General features: G+C 34.7%; 1 protein-coding gene across 1 annotated transcript in view; it reads right to left on the bottom strand.

Moving 5' to 3' along the window:
- FSIP2 (fibrous sheath interacting protein 2) overlaps positions 1-15714 on the bottom strand; it is a 74434-nt gene that overhangs the window by 37665 nt on the left and 21055 nt on the right. The window contains exons 10-11 of the mRNA XM_054562722.1: positions 10460-10557; positions 8434-8591 (exon numbers count right to left, since the gene is read on the bottom strand). Coding sequence (XP_054418697.1) covers positions 8434-8591; positions 10460-10557 — 256 coding nt within the window. The remainder of the gene's footprint in view (positions 1-8433; positions 8592-10459; positions 10558-15714) is intronic.

Raw genomic sequence — 15714 nt, 5'->3', positions numbered from 1 at the left:
TTGGCAGAAAATGCAACCTTACTGGTTTTAGCTCAGGAATTGGCTTAGATCAGTATTTTCATGGAACCTGGAGTATGAGTGCTGATATCAGTGACATATTCACTATCCTTTGCCCTCTTTCATTTTTACAGAATCTGGTTTCTTAGGTTAACCTAAGCATAATTTTCTTCTTTTAAATATTCTCCAACCTAACTCTCCCATATTTATTTTCTGTTCTCTTCACATTATACTGTAGGCAGCAAATGGAACTCAAGGAGTCCAATATATTGTTGGAGGAAGTTCTGCCTCCTACAGTACTCAATGAGCTTCCTGCCTCAATGAGCTTCCTCCTCAATGAGCTTCCTGCCTCAAAGGCATGCATAGACATCTAAACAAAGAGCAGAGACCTCAGAATAAAATTAACCAAATAACGGAGAAAACTTCAATGATGACCACAAAAAAAAAACAATTGTAATAACCAGATAAAAATGAAAACTAAAGAGCTCTGAAATTTTTTTCCTTCATAAAAGTATTGGGTTAACTGGAAATTTTTTAAATTTATGTATTTATTTATTTATTTTTAGACAGAAGGGAAGGGAAGGAGAAAGGGAGAGAAACATCAATGTGTGGGTGCCTCTTGCACACCCCATTCTGGGGACCTGGCCCACAACTCATGCATATGCCCTGACTGGGAATTGAACTGGTGACCCTATGGTTCTCAGGTCAGCACTCAATCCACTGAGCCACACCAGCCAGGGCTGAAAAAAAGTTTTCATCCTCACCCGAAGACATGCTTATTGACTTTAGAGAGAAGGGAAGGGAGGGAGAAAGAGAAGGAGAGAATAATCAATGAGAGACAGGGCCATCAATCAGATACTTCTTGTAGGTGCCCCTAATTGGACCAAACCCACAAACCAGGCATGTGTCCTGACCAGGAATTGAATCCATGACCTTTTGGTTTATAGGATGATTATCTACAAACTGAGCCACAATGGCCAGAGCTGTAAATTTTTTTTTTCATAATTTCATGTAAGTGTTTTCATAATTTTCAGAACTCTAAAAATTACTTAAAGGTATTCAGAATTCCAGAATGTGTTTTTTAAGAAAAATGGCTCATCTAGGTAAGAATAGTGAGCTTCGTTGTATTTCAACCTGTCCTCCTTTCAACTCCTTTTTCTAGCTCCGCAGTGTCCTTCAAAAATAACCCTTCACTATCACAGGGACATATTTGTTCATTGTTTTATCTGCCTAACATCTAGCATTATATTTTGAACATAGTAAATTCTCATTAAATGTTTGATAAATAAATTCCCATTTAAAGTGTTTTGGATTTGGACTTACTCTCTAACACAAAAAGATGTCTTTGTGCAGGTCACTAACAGATCTTTAGAATGGTTCCAAGTTGTTTAAACTTTTCTTAGGTATTGCTGCCAGAGTTATCCATCATGTATCATAATTTGACCATTACATTCCATCTCTAAACCATGTCAATAAATGACAATTTATTAATGTCACCCAATAAATAAACTGTGAATTTCTGACCATACTGGGCAGAGCAGCAAATGTATTGCCTTCTTTACTCTGTCACTCCTCATATCTTCCACCTCAATAACATGAATTTATTATCTAACTATAATGCTTAGTTTTTGCAACTCTGGTTGCCCCACTGTTCATATTTACTTTGTCTTCATTCTCTGGGTTCTAAATTTAAGTGTCTATTTTATAAAGCTTCCTGAATGTATATTAACAGTAGAAAAATTAGAACTAAGCAATAGGGAAGAAGAAGGTGGATGGTAGAACAGAAGTGATGATTCCACAGTACAGCCATGAAATTTGAAGCTAAATCAGGAGAAGAATGTGGCATATGTAAGATGGACAGAAGGAGATTAAGAAGTATTAGTAACTGTTATTTTGTGTGTACTCGACCCAGTGTAGGTTGGGTGAGTGCAGCTAAAAGTATTTTATTCCTGTCAATTTGGCAGGGAGTGATGAAGAATCTCCAGGTCATGAATAGATTTATTCATCATAGCTGAACTAAAATTTTAATGAGAGTTTGCAAAATATTTGTTATGAAATATTCAAGTAACTCTGTAGTTCTGTAATCTTGGGTGGGGGAAAAATAAAGAGGCAGGAATTATAACTTTATTATAAGCCTCCTCTGATTTTTTTAAAATAAAGGGACAGGCATATTTTCACTAAATAAAAACTTAGTAAATAAAAAAAAATGACCTTTTTGTGCATGTAGTCATCATTCTTTCACCATGGTCTATTTATTTAACCAGGGCTAGTCATTTCTCTCCTTTCTGCATCTGTTACAGTGCTGTGGATCCCATGAATCCTCAGTAAGTCAGTGAAACTGACATTCATCAGTCCCAAAGTGAAGACCCTTCAAGGATTCTTGGTCTGCATAAGTCTTTTTACTGCCCAATACCTTTTAACTTTATCCAACCATTTTTGTAGAAATTTGGGATTGGTAAAGTGTATACCTTTGACCTTATGTGGCATATTGATTTTTTTAAAGGTGATCATATTGGGTCTAATATAAAGTATCTCTCATTTAAAGTTGAGAAAATCATATAGAAACACCAACAGAATAGGTGACCACCAAGATTTGAGGAGTAAATATCTTTAAGATTCCTAAAATTTCTTTCTCAAAGACTAGTAATTTCTATAATTAGAGATTATTATTTTGGATTATATAGCAAATATAATAAATTTAAGAAAGGAATGACTATTTAGTCATTAATACTTACAGTAACATCACTTACCATCCTTAGGAAGCTACTATCTGTGAAAACTTAAGGAATAGTATATGTGTGAAAGGGGAAGAAGGCAAAAGGACAAGTCCAAATCCTGAAAAGCCATTCAAAGAGGAGAGGTCATGGTAGCACATACTTGCCAGTGGCATGAAGGTTCTGAATATAGGAAGGTGTAGAACCACAATGAGGATAAGGAAATAGAGAAGAAAGACGAACATTTACTTTGTCTATTTTATAATTTAAGCTTACTGCTAAGAGTTATCAAAAGATAGACATCACAAAATCCAAGTAGAACTACAAGAATGAAGGATCCCATATAATCATTTACTGCTGAATAGAAGTCATATAATTATTAAAATATTAATTTATAATTACTCATTAATTTCCTTACATACTTACGTATTTATGAGAATATCCTGGGCTATGGCAGGAGCCTGAGGTCCTATTTATCAGAAAAAGAAAATTATAGTTTGTTTGTGTCCTTCCCCAGCAACTTATAAAATTATATCCTCTAGCAGTGTTTATTTTCTGTTGTCAGTGCCTTGTTTAAAAGCCTGTAGAAACTCTCTACCATGATGTCAACGTTTTTTAGCAAGGCAGAAAATATATCACACACTCTGATATTCTTACCTACCTGTCCAGTGTCTTCTCTGACTAATCTTTCAGATGTATTCTATGGTCCAAACACAAAATAACTTATAACTTCCTAAATATATCATGTTTTCCATGCTTATGGGTACTTGTTTTTGCTGTTTTCTTTGCCTAGAACGCTTTATACCTTTATTTAACTTCTCATCTTTGTAAGTCTTCTAGAAAACCTTCCACAAAACTTGCCTAAGTAAATATCCTTCTTTATTTTTCCTAAAGCATTCTATATGTTTCTATCATAAAACTCATAATGCTATATTGTACTTAACTGTTTACTCTTCTGCATTCCTGGCTAAATTTGTCACTATATCTTCAGAACTTAACACATATTAAGTATTTAATAATGTTTATTTGTTGAATACATAATGTAATTAATATGTTTCCTCAACACTTATTCATTGGTCTGTCATTATTTTCTTCCTGCTCAAATATTTTATAACTTGCTTTGTATGCAATCTAGCAAGATTCCATGACTGGATTTTAGTAAATACTATGGATGAAGATGACATAAGAAGTCTTTGTGCAGAACACTTCTACAGGCACACTGGATTGCTAATTATGCATATACTTGAAGGAAAGTTTTAAGACAGTCAGTCCTGTTTACAGAAGGTAGTATTAGGAATTAGAATCAGATCAAAGTCGAGTTTAAATTGTACCATTTGTTTCTTCCAGTAAATAAGTGACTAATAGGTACCCATAATTTATATAAAAAGTCTTACTCAAATCCTGTGAAACCTTTTGAGTTCATTGGAGTAAATATTTTTTTGTGTGTGTTCAGTTTTGGAGAAAGAGCAACTGGAGTAAGGGTGCGCACACCTTAGTTAAGTATGAAAGTAATACTATTTTAAAAGCAACATAAAAAAGCAAAAAAATGTCCTCTGCAGTTTTTAGTAATATGCTGGAGTAAATATCCTAAAATAATTTATGTCTACAATTCTGTATGAAACATTACAACCATCCTCTTATCTGAAAAATAGGTAAGTTTTCAAAGGGGTAGGATAAATTCTTGAGAGTAAAAATTGGGGGAAACACAAACTCAGAGTGGTTAGGAAGTGTTGAAGCTGGCGCCTGTCTTACAGGCATTGGCCACATCTGCAAACTTAACAGTGGGTCAGAAGATTTAAAACAAGACATCAGGGGTAAACCAGATGGGGAGTTAAAGCTGAGTCTCCCAAAAGGCATATAAAAGATATTGAACATCACTAATCATCAGAGAAATTCAAATCAAAACCACACACCTGTTAGACTGGTCATTACCAAAAAAGGTAAGAAATAAATGTTGGCAAGGATGTGGAGAAAAGAATACCTCTTGTACACTGTTGGAGGGGATGCAACCTAGTGCATCCATTATGGAAAACAGTATGGAGGTTCCCCAAGAAATTAAAGATAGAACTACCATATGATCTAGCAACTCCATTTCTGGGTATATCCAAAAGACATGAAATCACTATCTTGGAGAAATATATGTTCTCCCATGTTCACAGCAGCAGTATTCACAATAATCAAGATATGGAAACAATCTAAGGATCTGTTGATGAATAAATGCATAAAAATGTGATATATACATGTGTGTATACATATACACATGCAGACATATACCCAATAATATTATTTGGCCTTTAAAATAAGGAAAGCTAACATTTGTGACGACATGGAAAACCTGTAGGACATTAGGCTAACTAAAATAAACCAAAGACATATACTTTTATGTAGAACCTACATTTTTTACAGAAGAGTTGAACTCCTAGACACAGAGAATAGAACAGTGGTTGCCATGGGCGAGGGCATGAAGGAAATAGGGAAAGGCTGGAAAAGAGTCAAACTTTAGTTATGAGATGAGTAAAGTCTGGGGATCAAATGTATAACATAGTGTCCATAGTTGATTGTGCTATATTGCATAATTGGAGTTAGACTAGAACTTATGTTTTCTCACAAAAATTAAATTAAAAAGATTATCTTTATGAACATTGGCTAGGAAAAGATTTTTTCTACAGGACAGGGAAATAACTAATCAAAAATAAAATATAAATTGAAAAATAACCTCTTATTCAAAATCCATAATAAAAAAGAGAAAAGGAAAGCTATATAGTGTGAGACTATAACTGTGTCACTATACCCAACAAAGGATTCATTATCTGTAATGCAACAAAAGCTGATTACATATCAGTAATCAACAGAGCACAATATGATCGTAAACTAGGTAAAAGATTTAAGTAAAACCTTCAAAAACAGGATCTCCAAATGGCCAATAAAGATATGAAACTAAATTAATAAAGATTCATTATTAATAAGAGAAATGTTAAGTCAAACCTCATGGTATCATGAGATACCAACCTGCCAGAATGGCTAAAATTAAATGATAAAGTATCAAGTGTTGAGGATATCAAATCACAAGAACTCTCCTGTTATTTCTGAAAGGGTGCGACCCCTTCAGAAAATTCTTAAGCATCATCTACTACAATTGAACATACATACATATACTGAATGGCACTGTGGTTTTATTCTTAGATAGGTATGCAATAGATCTCTCTCTCTCTCTCTTTTTCTCTCTCACACGTGTGCGTGCACACACACACTGGATAGTTCATAAAGAATTCCTTATATCAGCTCATATCTGGAAAAATCTGAATAATTATGAACAGTAGAATAAATTGTATAGTTCATAAACTATACAATAGTGAAAATAAATTACAACTACACACAAAGAAAGTGATGATTTGATTCTCAGAAATATAATATTGAGAGAAAAATACAGAAACATAATATATATACCTTGATTTCATTTATATAAATTTCAAAAACAGGCAATACTAATATTGTGTAGAAATCAAGAGAATGGTTATTAAAGAAGGAGGCTGGATGTTTTGATTTGAAAGGGGAAAAATGGCGCTTTTGCAGTGCAGATTATTTTATGTTTAACATTTATATCTGAAGTTATATAGATTTTTATGCTTTGTGATTATTTACTGAATACAAATTTTTGTATTCCCTGAAAGCTTTTAATTCTAACTAAAACACTAAAATATTAGTGTAAGATATGTATTCATAAAATGATGTATTATGAATGATTTTATGCTGGTACATTTGAAAACTTAGGCGAACTAATTCCTAGAAAAATATAACTTACTAAGAATAACAACTAAATGATCATATATTTAAAATTTTTTAAATTGTAGTTAAATACTAGGTAACAAAGAAAACTACTCGCCCAGGTAGCTTCACCGGTAAATTCTGCAAAATCTTTAAAGAAAAAATTAATCCAATATTCACCCAGCTCTTCCAGTTGAAACTAAAGGATAGACACTTATGAGGCGAGCATAACTTTCATATGAAGAAAAATTATGAGAAATGGAAATTATAGGCCAATCACTACCGTGACTTCAGAAATAAAACTGTAAAGCAAAACATTGGCGTATTGAATCCAGGTACATAGGGAAGGAATAATACATATAATCAAATGACTATTATATAATATAATGATTTTAAAAATCAACATAACTAATAGGATAAAGGAGATTTGATTTAAAATATTAAAATTTTACTATGACAAAAACTATTTCTGAATTGGGAAGATAGTATGTCTCAATTATGTCTATTCTTTTCTTAAAATGTTTTATTCATTGATTTTAGAGAGAGAAAAAGGGAGAGAGAAACATTGATTTGTAGTTCTACCCATCCATGAACTCATTGGTTGATTCTTGTAAGGGCCCCAGCTGAGTATCAAATCTGCACGTCATAACCAACTGAGCTACCTGGCCAGGGCCTCAATTATGTCTATTATATAAAAGCTTCCCTGACTACCCCCGGTAGACCTAGGCACTGCCTTCTCTCTACTCACTCTGGTTTGTATGCACCTATTGTCTTTACTGTGCTTATTATATTGGGTTGTGGTTATTGTCATAATTATTTCTTCATTTCACCTTAACAGCCCTGGATAAGAACAATGGGTTTTCTTCTTTCAATATTCAGCACCATACCCAGCATAAATGAGGAGCTCAGTAAATATTAGTTGAAAGAATGAATTGAAAGACCACATAACTTACTTAGTAGTTGTTGCTGATATTTACCTGATTCATAGAAGAAGCTTGATTTCCTGTTTTGCCTTTTACACGCATCAGCATTTATCTCCTTCTGGATAATCCAAACAACAAAACAAACCTCCTTAAATGATTTTTTTTTTCAGGATTTGAACACCCATGCACACACATATTTAAATGCACAAATTTAAGGTTTTGAGAATCTCCCTAAAGTGTCAATTTTTAAGAAGTACATGTATTTTTGCTGTTTATATTACATCTATAATTTATAGAATTTAAAATGTCATAGTTGTATCATAGGTGGTTCACAAGACTATTCACACATCTGGTGATTTGTTAAAACTAACAGGACTCAGGGTATTTTTGTGTTTACATCTAAAACTTATTACAATAAAAAAATACACTATAAGATAACTGAGGGGAAAATAAAGAGGCTGAGTCTGGAAAAATCCATGCGTTGTCTTCCTTATGCTCTCTCTCTCCTGTGGGAGGACATGCTTGATCATGTTCTTTTCTCTGGCAATAAAAAAATGCAGAAATGTGTATTTTTTATGCCCAAGAAAATACAGTAGTACCTTAGCACTCAAGGTTTTTACTGAAGGGTGGTCATGAAGACACCCCTAGCTTACTGAGTACCAAAATTCCAACATCCCAAAAGGCAATCAGATGTTCAGCAAAAATTACATTCTTTGCAGAGTCTAAGTACAGTGTCCCACCTACTGAATTTGGGAAAGTTCTATGTCAGTTAAGGAATGTCAGTTAGGGAAAAGCCAAATTCCCAAACACTAGCCAAAGGCCAACCTTGCAAGCACGACTTTTTAAAAAAAGGCAGTTTCAGGCCTGTTGTGTTAACTCATTTCTGCACAAAAGTATTCACTGGTCTTCTAAAATTAACTATCTCTGGAGTTCATTGATTAGTAACAAAGTCAATCAATTCAATGGGACAAAGGAATAGGTTTGTTTTTTTAACAAAGCTAACAATATAGAAAAATTTAAAAGAGCTGGAATACAGAACGGGCTCGCTGAATACATAGGGATGTAGCTCTGTAGGCTTCTCCAAGAATTCAACCTGCTCAGGGAGGTAAATCCAAAGCAATAGACCCCTCTTTCTATCAGTTCTGAAGGATGAACGTAGGCCACCTGAAGTACACTTTCTGACAGTGGTAGCCTGTGTACAACATGTTGGAAACAGGATGAATAATTACATTAATAAAATGCAATTTCTCATAAATTAGATATTTGTCAATATTTTGATACTCATCTGAGATAATATGAATGGCAAATTTAATAACACACATATTACCAAAAAAGGTCAATTATATAATTTTGAAGGAGTTGTTTGGTTTGTTTGTATTTAGTAAAATCCATAGCCTTAGAAATTTGTTGCATAATATGAGAACTTTGTCAAAGTTAAGAAATATTTTTATGAGTCTTAACACAAGTAGACATTGACATAGAACATTGAACTTTAAAATATTATTTATAATAAAATTCTCCTACAGAGAAGCATGCCATAATATGCATAAGAATAAACATACTACATTGTAAAAGTGATGCATAATGTAGTCTGCATATATGAGGTCTGTCCAGAAAGTACCCTGCCATGCATTATGAAAAATAGAGACATTTATTGAAGGAGATACAGGATACAAAAACATTGTATATAGGAAAATGATGCCTTGGTCCCCTTCAAAGTATGCACCTTGGGACCTCACAGAGTTCTCTCAATCAGCAGCCCCATCATATTTTCCTGAATCTCAGACCATCGGTAGTCTGAAATCTCTTCCCCTTCAAAGCTAATTTTAGTTTTGGGAAAAGCCCGAAGTTGTAGGATGCTATATTGGGGCTGTAGGGGGGCTAAGTCACCTGGTGATTTCATGTTTTGCTAAAAAACTCTGCATGAAATGTGTTGCATGAGCAGGCACATTGTTGTGATGAAGCTGTCAATCACCAGTTGCCCTTAGCTGCAGCCTTCTGAATTATCCGAACAGTGTCCACAGAAGAATGTTCAAGCTTAACACAAAATTTGATGCAGATTCGTTGCTCTACTCACTCGCTCAGTCATTTTGAATGCTATGGCCACAAAGTACACATTCTCACTCAATGGCATCTACGACCCCTACTAACTAGTACAGTGAAGTCATCATTGTTCACACATGTGCATTCTAGTCCATTCTCCTTGGCTGCCAAATTAGACATCGATGTCGTGCAAACTGTTCTCATTATATTAACAATGGGTGGATTTTTTCTAGACAGATCCTGTACTCTGAACTAAAGCAGCAGTCCCTAATCTTTTTGGCACCAGGGACTGGTTTCATGGAAGACAATTTTTCCTCAGACAGGGGAGGAGCAAAAACAGGAGATGGAGCTCAGGCAGTAATGCAACTGAAGCTTCGTTAGCTTGCTGCTCATCTCTTGCTGTGTGGCCTGGTTTCTAACAGGCCATGGACTGGTACCAGTCCACAGTCCAGAGCACAGGGACCCTTGCATTAGAGGGCACAGAAAATGGCACCAGGATGCCATTTTTTCATCCTAATCTGTAGAATTAATTTGGAAAAATTTAATCAATCTTCAGTTTATTGAAATCTCTTTAAAACCATGTTACCTCTTTAAAACAGTTTAATCAGTTAACACTGTGCTACTAGTGGAATGGAAGATGTGATTTTGACACCTATAATAACAAGCTGTATCCTGAATCTTTGCTGGTAACATTCCAACAGCAGGTAACTAACCATTGGTCAAAAGGGAATGGGGAGGGACAGTATGGCTGTCTCTGAACAATCTATCAGTACTAGGCAAAACCAATCAAAGAAACCCATTTGATAGGCCCTCTTAATGTTACAGGTACATGCTGTGAAATACCATGTTGTACCCTACGAAGACTATCATATGGCTATTAAAATGTTATTATGGCATAATTAATTTCAAGGAATAAAGCTGTTCTGTATGGTCACTGTGAATAATTTTTTTATACCAATGATAAGATGGTGCCACATTAATTCCATTTGCATTTGGGGCAAAAGAAATACTACATACCACAGGACCCAAATAAGACTGTGAAGATCTGGGGCAATTTCTTGTGGGTGAAGTTTGAGCTGAAATAATTGAATCTTGAGGTGAAATGTACAGAGTTCCTAGAAAAAGATGAGATACTTTTAAATATGAGAAGATAATATTGCTGGAATAAGGGTGAATATTAACAGAATTGATCCCGTGTTCTTCCTGCTGAGCTACCACAATCACTGGATTACTCCAATGAGGGATTTATTTGAATTCAGGAAGTATCTAAAAGGATAACATGGCCTTTTTTTATGTTCATGGTCTACAAATAACCAGTACTTCACCACTGGTTTGAAGGACAAGTCTCAAATTCTTAACTTCTGATCCTAAGTTATTTAATTTTAAGACCAGCTTAATCCCTACAACTAATCAAACACTTTGACCAGAAATAACTGTTTGCATTTCATTCAGTCTGCAAAGGAACACCACTAACTACTTAAATAACCAGAAATGTTTTTTAGAAAGAATACTGTCGCAACAAATGCATGATGAATTTAAAAAAGGAGAAAGAGATTGGAGGAAGGGTACTAAAATATTAAAAAATGGAGGAAACAAGGCATAAGCTGTGGAAATGCAAAACAGGGGAGGGCAAGTTAAATTATGAAGGTAGATTATACAGAAAGTAGCAACTTTTTTTATAGTATCACTATAAATAGCCACAGCAGGGACCCCAACTTTCACACTTTGCAAATTTCAAAAGCCAGATTCCTTAAGCAATCAATCAAACATTTGGGCTAATTATAACATCTACAATCATAAACAATTTTATATGATGCTTTATTTTCTAAAATAACCATAATTTATAAAATCAGGTAAAATAAATAGCTTGAAAACTATGATGAAGCCATAATTATATCCTTAACAAATAACAAAACAATTATATTTTTCATTTTCTTACCTTTATCATTACAAATACTTGATTTTTTATATACGAATCCATCTTTCTATATGGTAAAACATTAAAGAAAAAAACATTAATTAGTAACTGTACTTTTGAAAAAGATTTTGCCTTCTATCAAACAAATGCAGAATCCTCTGCCCTTCATTCCCTAACTGTCTCATGAAAATTGTCTCAGGAACAATGTACCTTATGAACCTCCTCGAGTACTTTTCACAGGGATCTCAAATTTAACTATTTTGAAATTGAGTTCAGTGCGTAGCAATGTCTAAAAGTGTTTTTCTTCCAATATTCCATACTTTGTTTAAATCATGGAGTCCATTCAATGATTGGTTCCAAAACTATAGAGTAATTCCGTTTGTTTCAGGGGAAGAAAATTCCATCTAATGTAATGCTCATGAATGTACTGCTTAGAATCAAGATAAAACTTATTACCTCAGAATCTCATTTTGTTGTAAAAAAACATTTTACAGTGTCTCTCTGGCCCACTCAAAAATGAGTCCTCAAGTGATTGTCTTATTCACCTTTGTATCCTATGTGACTCAATTTTCTCATTTTCCCTTTCCTCTGGCTTAGCAAAGGACTAGCCAACAGTAGATACTCAATAAATATTAGCTAGTATTATCATCATTGTTGCTAAGTGTTTGTCTAGATTAGTTTCTGCTTAGTTATATAATGAGTATAGCATAAAGTTAACACAGCACTTTCAAAGATCATGTCTCATGAATAGACCTTAATATTACTAATCAATCAGTTAGGAATAATGGCAGTAGGGAAAGAGGTAGTTCATAGAAGTGAAAGTTAACTAGATAAACTAATAATCATCATATAAAAGTTTGACACATAATTTTATACCTTTTGTTCAGTACCATTATCTTGTATATTTGACTGACCAGCAACTGGAGTTGTTGGTTTTTTTACAACATTCTTTGAACCACTTAATGATTGATGAATAACATTTGTTCCGGGTTCTAAAAGTGAATGAAAGAAAGAAACACCATAGTTTTTTTTAAAAAACAATTTGTCGAAGTATGATTGAAGTACAATAAACTGTGCTTATTTAAATTGAATGGTTTTATCAATTTTAAAATGTATACAACTGTGAAATCATTACTGTAATTAAAATAACATTTCTAATACCCTTAAAAGTTTTCTTATCTACCTGTGTAATCCTCCCATCCCTTGACAACACTGCTCTGTACCTCTTACACGAGATTTTCTTGAATTTCCTGTAATTTTATATGAATGAAATTGTACAGTATGTACTTTTTGTTTTTGCCTGTCTTTTTTCACTCAACATAATGTTTCATGAGTTAATAATTTGTTTCTCATTTCAAATAAAAGACCTAACACTACAACTTCAAGAACTGGAGAAAAGCAACAAATAAATCCTAGAGCAAGTAGAAGGAAGGAATTAATCAAGATTAGAGCAGAACTGAATGACATAGAGATGAAAAGAACAATTCAAAGAATCAACCAATCCAGGAGATGGTTCTTTGAAAAGATAAATAAAATTGACAAGCCTTTCAGCAGACTCATCAAGAAAAAAAGGGAGAGGACCCAAATTAATAATATCAGAAATGAAGGAGGAGAAATAACTGATACCACAGAAATAGAAAGGATTGTAAGAAACTGCTATGAATACTTATATGCCCAGAAATTTGAAAACCTCGATGAAATGAACAAATTTCTAGAAAAGTATAATCTTCCAACACTGAAGGAGAAAGAAGCAGAAAGCTTGAACAGACAGATAACAGCTGGGGAAATTGAAGCAGTAATCAAGAAACTCCCGACACACAAAACCCTGGGCCAGATGGTTTCACAGGAGAATTTTACAAAACATTCAAGGAAGAGCTAAACCCTGTCCTCAGACTATTCCCAAAAATCCAAGAGGAGGGAAAACTCCCAGACTCTTTTTATGAGGCCAGCATCACCATAATCCCAAAACCAGATAGAGACCTTACAAAGAAAGAAAATTACAGGCCAATTTCGCTGATGAACATAGATGCTAAAATTCTCAACAAAATATTGGCAAACCGCATCCAGCAATACATTAAAAAGATTATCCACCATGATCAAGTGGGATTCATCCCAGGGATGCAGGGATGGTTCAATATATGCAAATTAATAAACATAATACATTACATAAACAAAAGGAAAGACAAAACCCACATGATCATCTCAAAAGATGCAGAAAAAGCATTTGATAAAGTACAGCACCCATTTATGATCAAAACACTTAGCAAAATGGGAATAAATGGGGCATACCTCAATGTAATAAAGGCCATATATGATAAACCTACAGCCAAGATCATACTCAACAGGCAAAAACTAAAAGCTTTCCCACTAAGATTGGGACAAGACAAGGATGTACACTTTCACCACTTCTATTCAATATAGTGTTGGTAGTCCTAGCCACAGCAGTCAGACAAGAAAAAGAAATAAAAGGCATCCAAATAGGAAAGGAGGAAGTGAAGCTACCATTGTTTGCCAATGACATGATAGTGTACATAGAAAACCCTGTAGACTCCACCAAAAAGTGCTCAACCTAATAAGTGAATTTGGCAAAACAGTGGGATATGAAGTCAATATTCAGAAATCAAAGGCATTTTTGTACACCAACAATGAAATAGAAGAAGAAGAAATCAGAAAAAAAATACCATTTGATATAGCAACAAGAAAAATAAAGTACCTAGGAATAAATTTAACCAAGGAGGTAAAAGACCTGTACCCAGAAAACTATACAACATTGAAGAAAGAAATTAAGGAAGACACAAATAAATGGAAGCATATATGGTGCTCATGGATTGGAAGAATTAATATCATCAAAATGTCCATACTACCCAAAGCAACTTATAGATTCAATGCAATCCCTATTAAGATACCAATGATGTATTTCACAGAAATAGAACAGACATTTCAAAATTTTATATGGAACGATAAACGACCCCCAATAGCTACAGCAATTTTGAGAAAGAAAAACAAAGTAGGAGGGATCACAATACCAGACGTCAAACTATATTACAAAGCCTTTATACTTAAAACTGTCTGGCACAAGAACAGATCCATAGACCAGTGGAACAGAAGAGAAAGCCCAGAAATAGGCCCAGGTCTCTATGGGCAACTAATATTTGACAAAGGGGGCAGAAGCATAAAGTGGAGTAATAATAGCCTCTTCAACAAGTAGTGTTGGGAGAGCTGGACGGCTACATGCGAAAAATTGAAATTGGATCACCAGCTGACACCATACACAAAAATAAACTCAAGATGGATAAAAAGACTTAAATATAAGTCGCAACACTATAAAAGTCCTAGAGGAGAACATTGGCAGGAAACTCTCAGATATCCCATGCAGCAATTTTTTCACCAATATGTCTTCTAAGGCAAGGGACATAAAGGAAAGAATAAACAAGTGGGACCTCATCAAAATAAGAAGCTTCTGCACAGCTAAAGAAAACATCAGCAAAATGAAAAGGGAGCCAACCGTATGGGAAAATATATTTGCTAATGATATATCAGATAGAGGTTTGATCTCCAAGATATATAAAGAACTAGCTCGACTCCACTCCAAGAAGGCAAATGATCTAATCAAAAAATGAGCAAAGGACCTGGGCAGACACTTTTCCAAGGAAGAGATACAGAGGGCCCAGAGACATTTGAAAGGATGCTCGGCATCACTAACTATCAGAGAAATGCAGATCAAAACCACAATGAGATACCTCCTCACACTGGTCAGAATGACCATCATAAGCAGGTCAACAAACAACAGGTGCTGGCGAGGCTGCGGAGAAAAGGGAACCCTAGTCCACTGTTGGTGGGAATGCAGACTGGTGCAGCCACTGTGGAAAGCAGTGTGGAATTTCCTCCAAAAGCTGAAAATGGAACTGCCTTTTGATCCAGTGGTTCCTCTGCTGGGACTATACCCTAAGAATCCCCAAACGCCAATTCAAAAGAACCTATGCACCCCAATGTCATAGCAGCACAATTTATAGCATAAATTGCCGAGTCAGCATAAATTGCCATAGCAGCTATTGCCAAGTGTTGGAAGCAACCTAAATGCCCATCAGTAGATGATTGGATCAAAAAACTATGGTACATTTACACAATGGAATATTACGCAGCAGAAAGAAAAAAAGAACTACTAACACTTCGCGACTGCACGGATGGAACTGGAGAGCATTATGCAAAGCGAAATGAGCCAGAGGGCGAAAGACAAATACCATATGATCTCACCTATAAGTAGAACCAACAAAACAAAGATGCAAGGAAAATAAGACCAGCAACACTGAAAGAAAAAAGAAACCAACAGAGACAAGAGGGAAAGAGGGAGGGG

The sequence above is a fragment of the Pteronotus mesoamericanus genome, unplaced genomic scaffold (assembly GCF_021234165.1).
Source record: "Pteronotus mesoamericanus isolate MK-2021 breed Mesoamerican mustached bat unplaced genomic scaffold, CSHL_Meso_final scaffold_651, whole genome shotgun sequence".
In the NCBI taxonomy this organism is placed as follows: Eukaryota; Metazoa; Chordata; class Mammalia; order Chiroptera; family Mormoopidae; genus Pteronotus; species Pteronotus mesoamericanus.
Note: the sequence above shows the minus strand (reverse complement) of the source record. Positions and strands in the feature narration are given on the sequence as shown.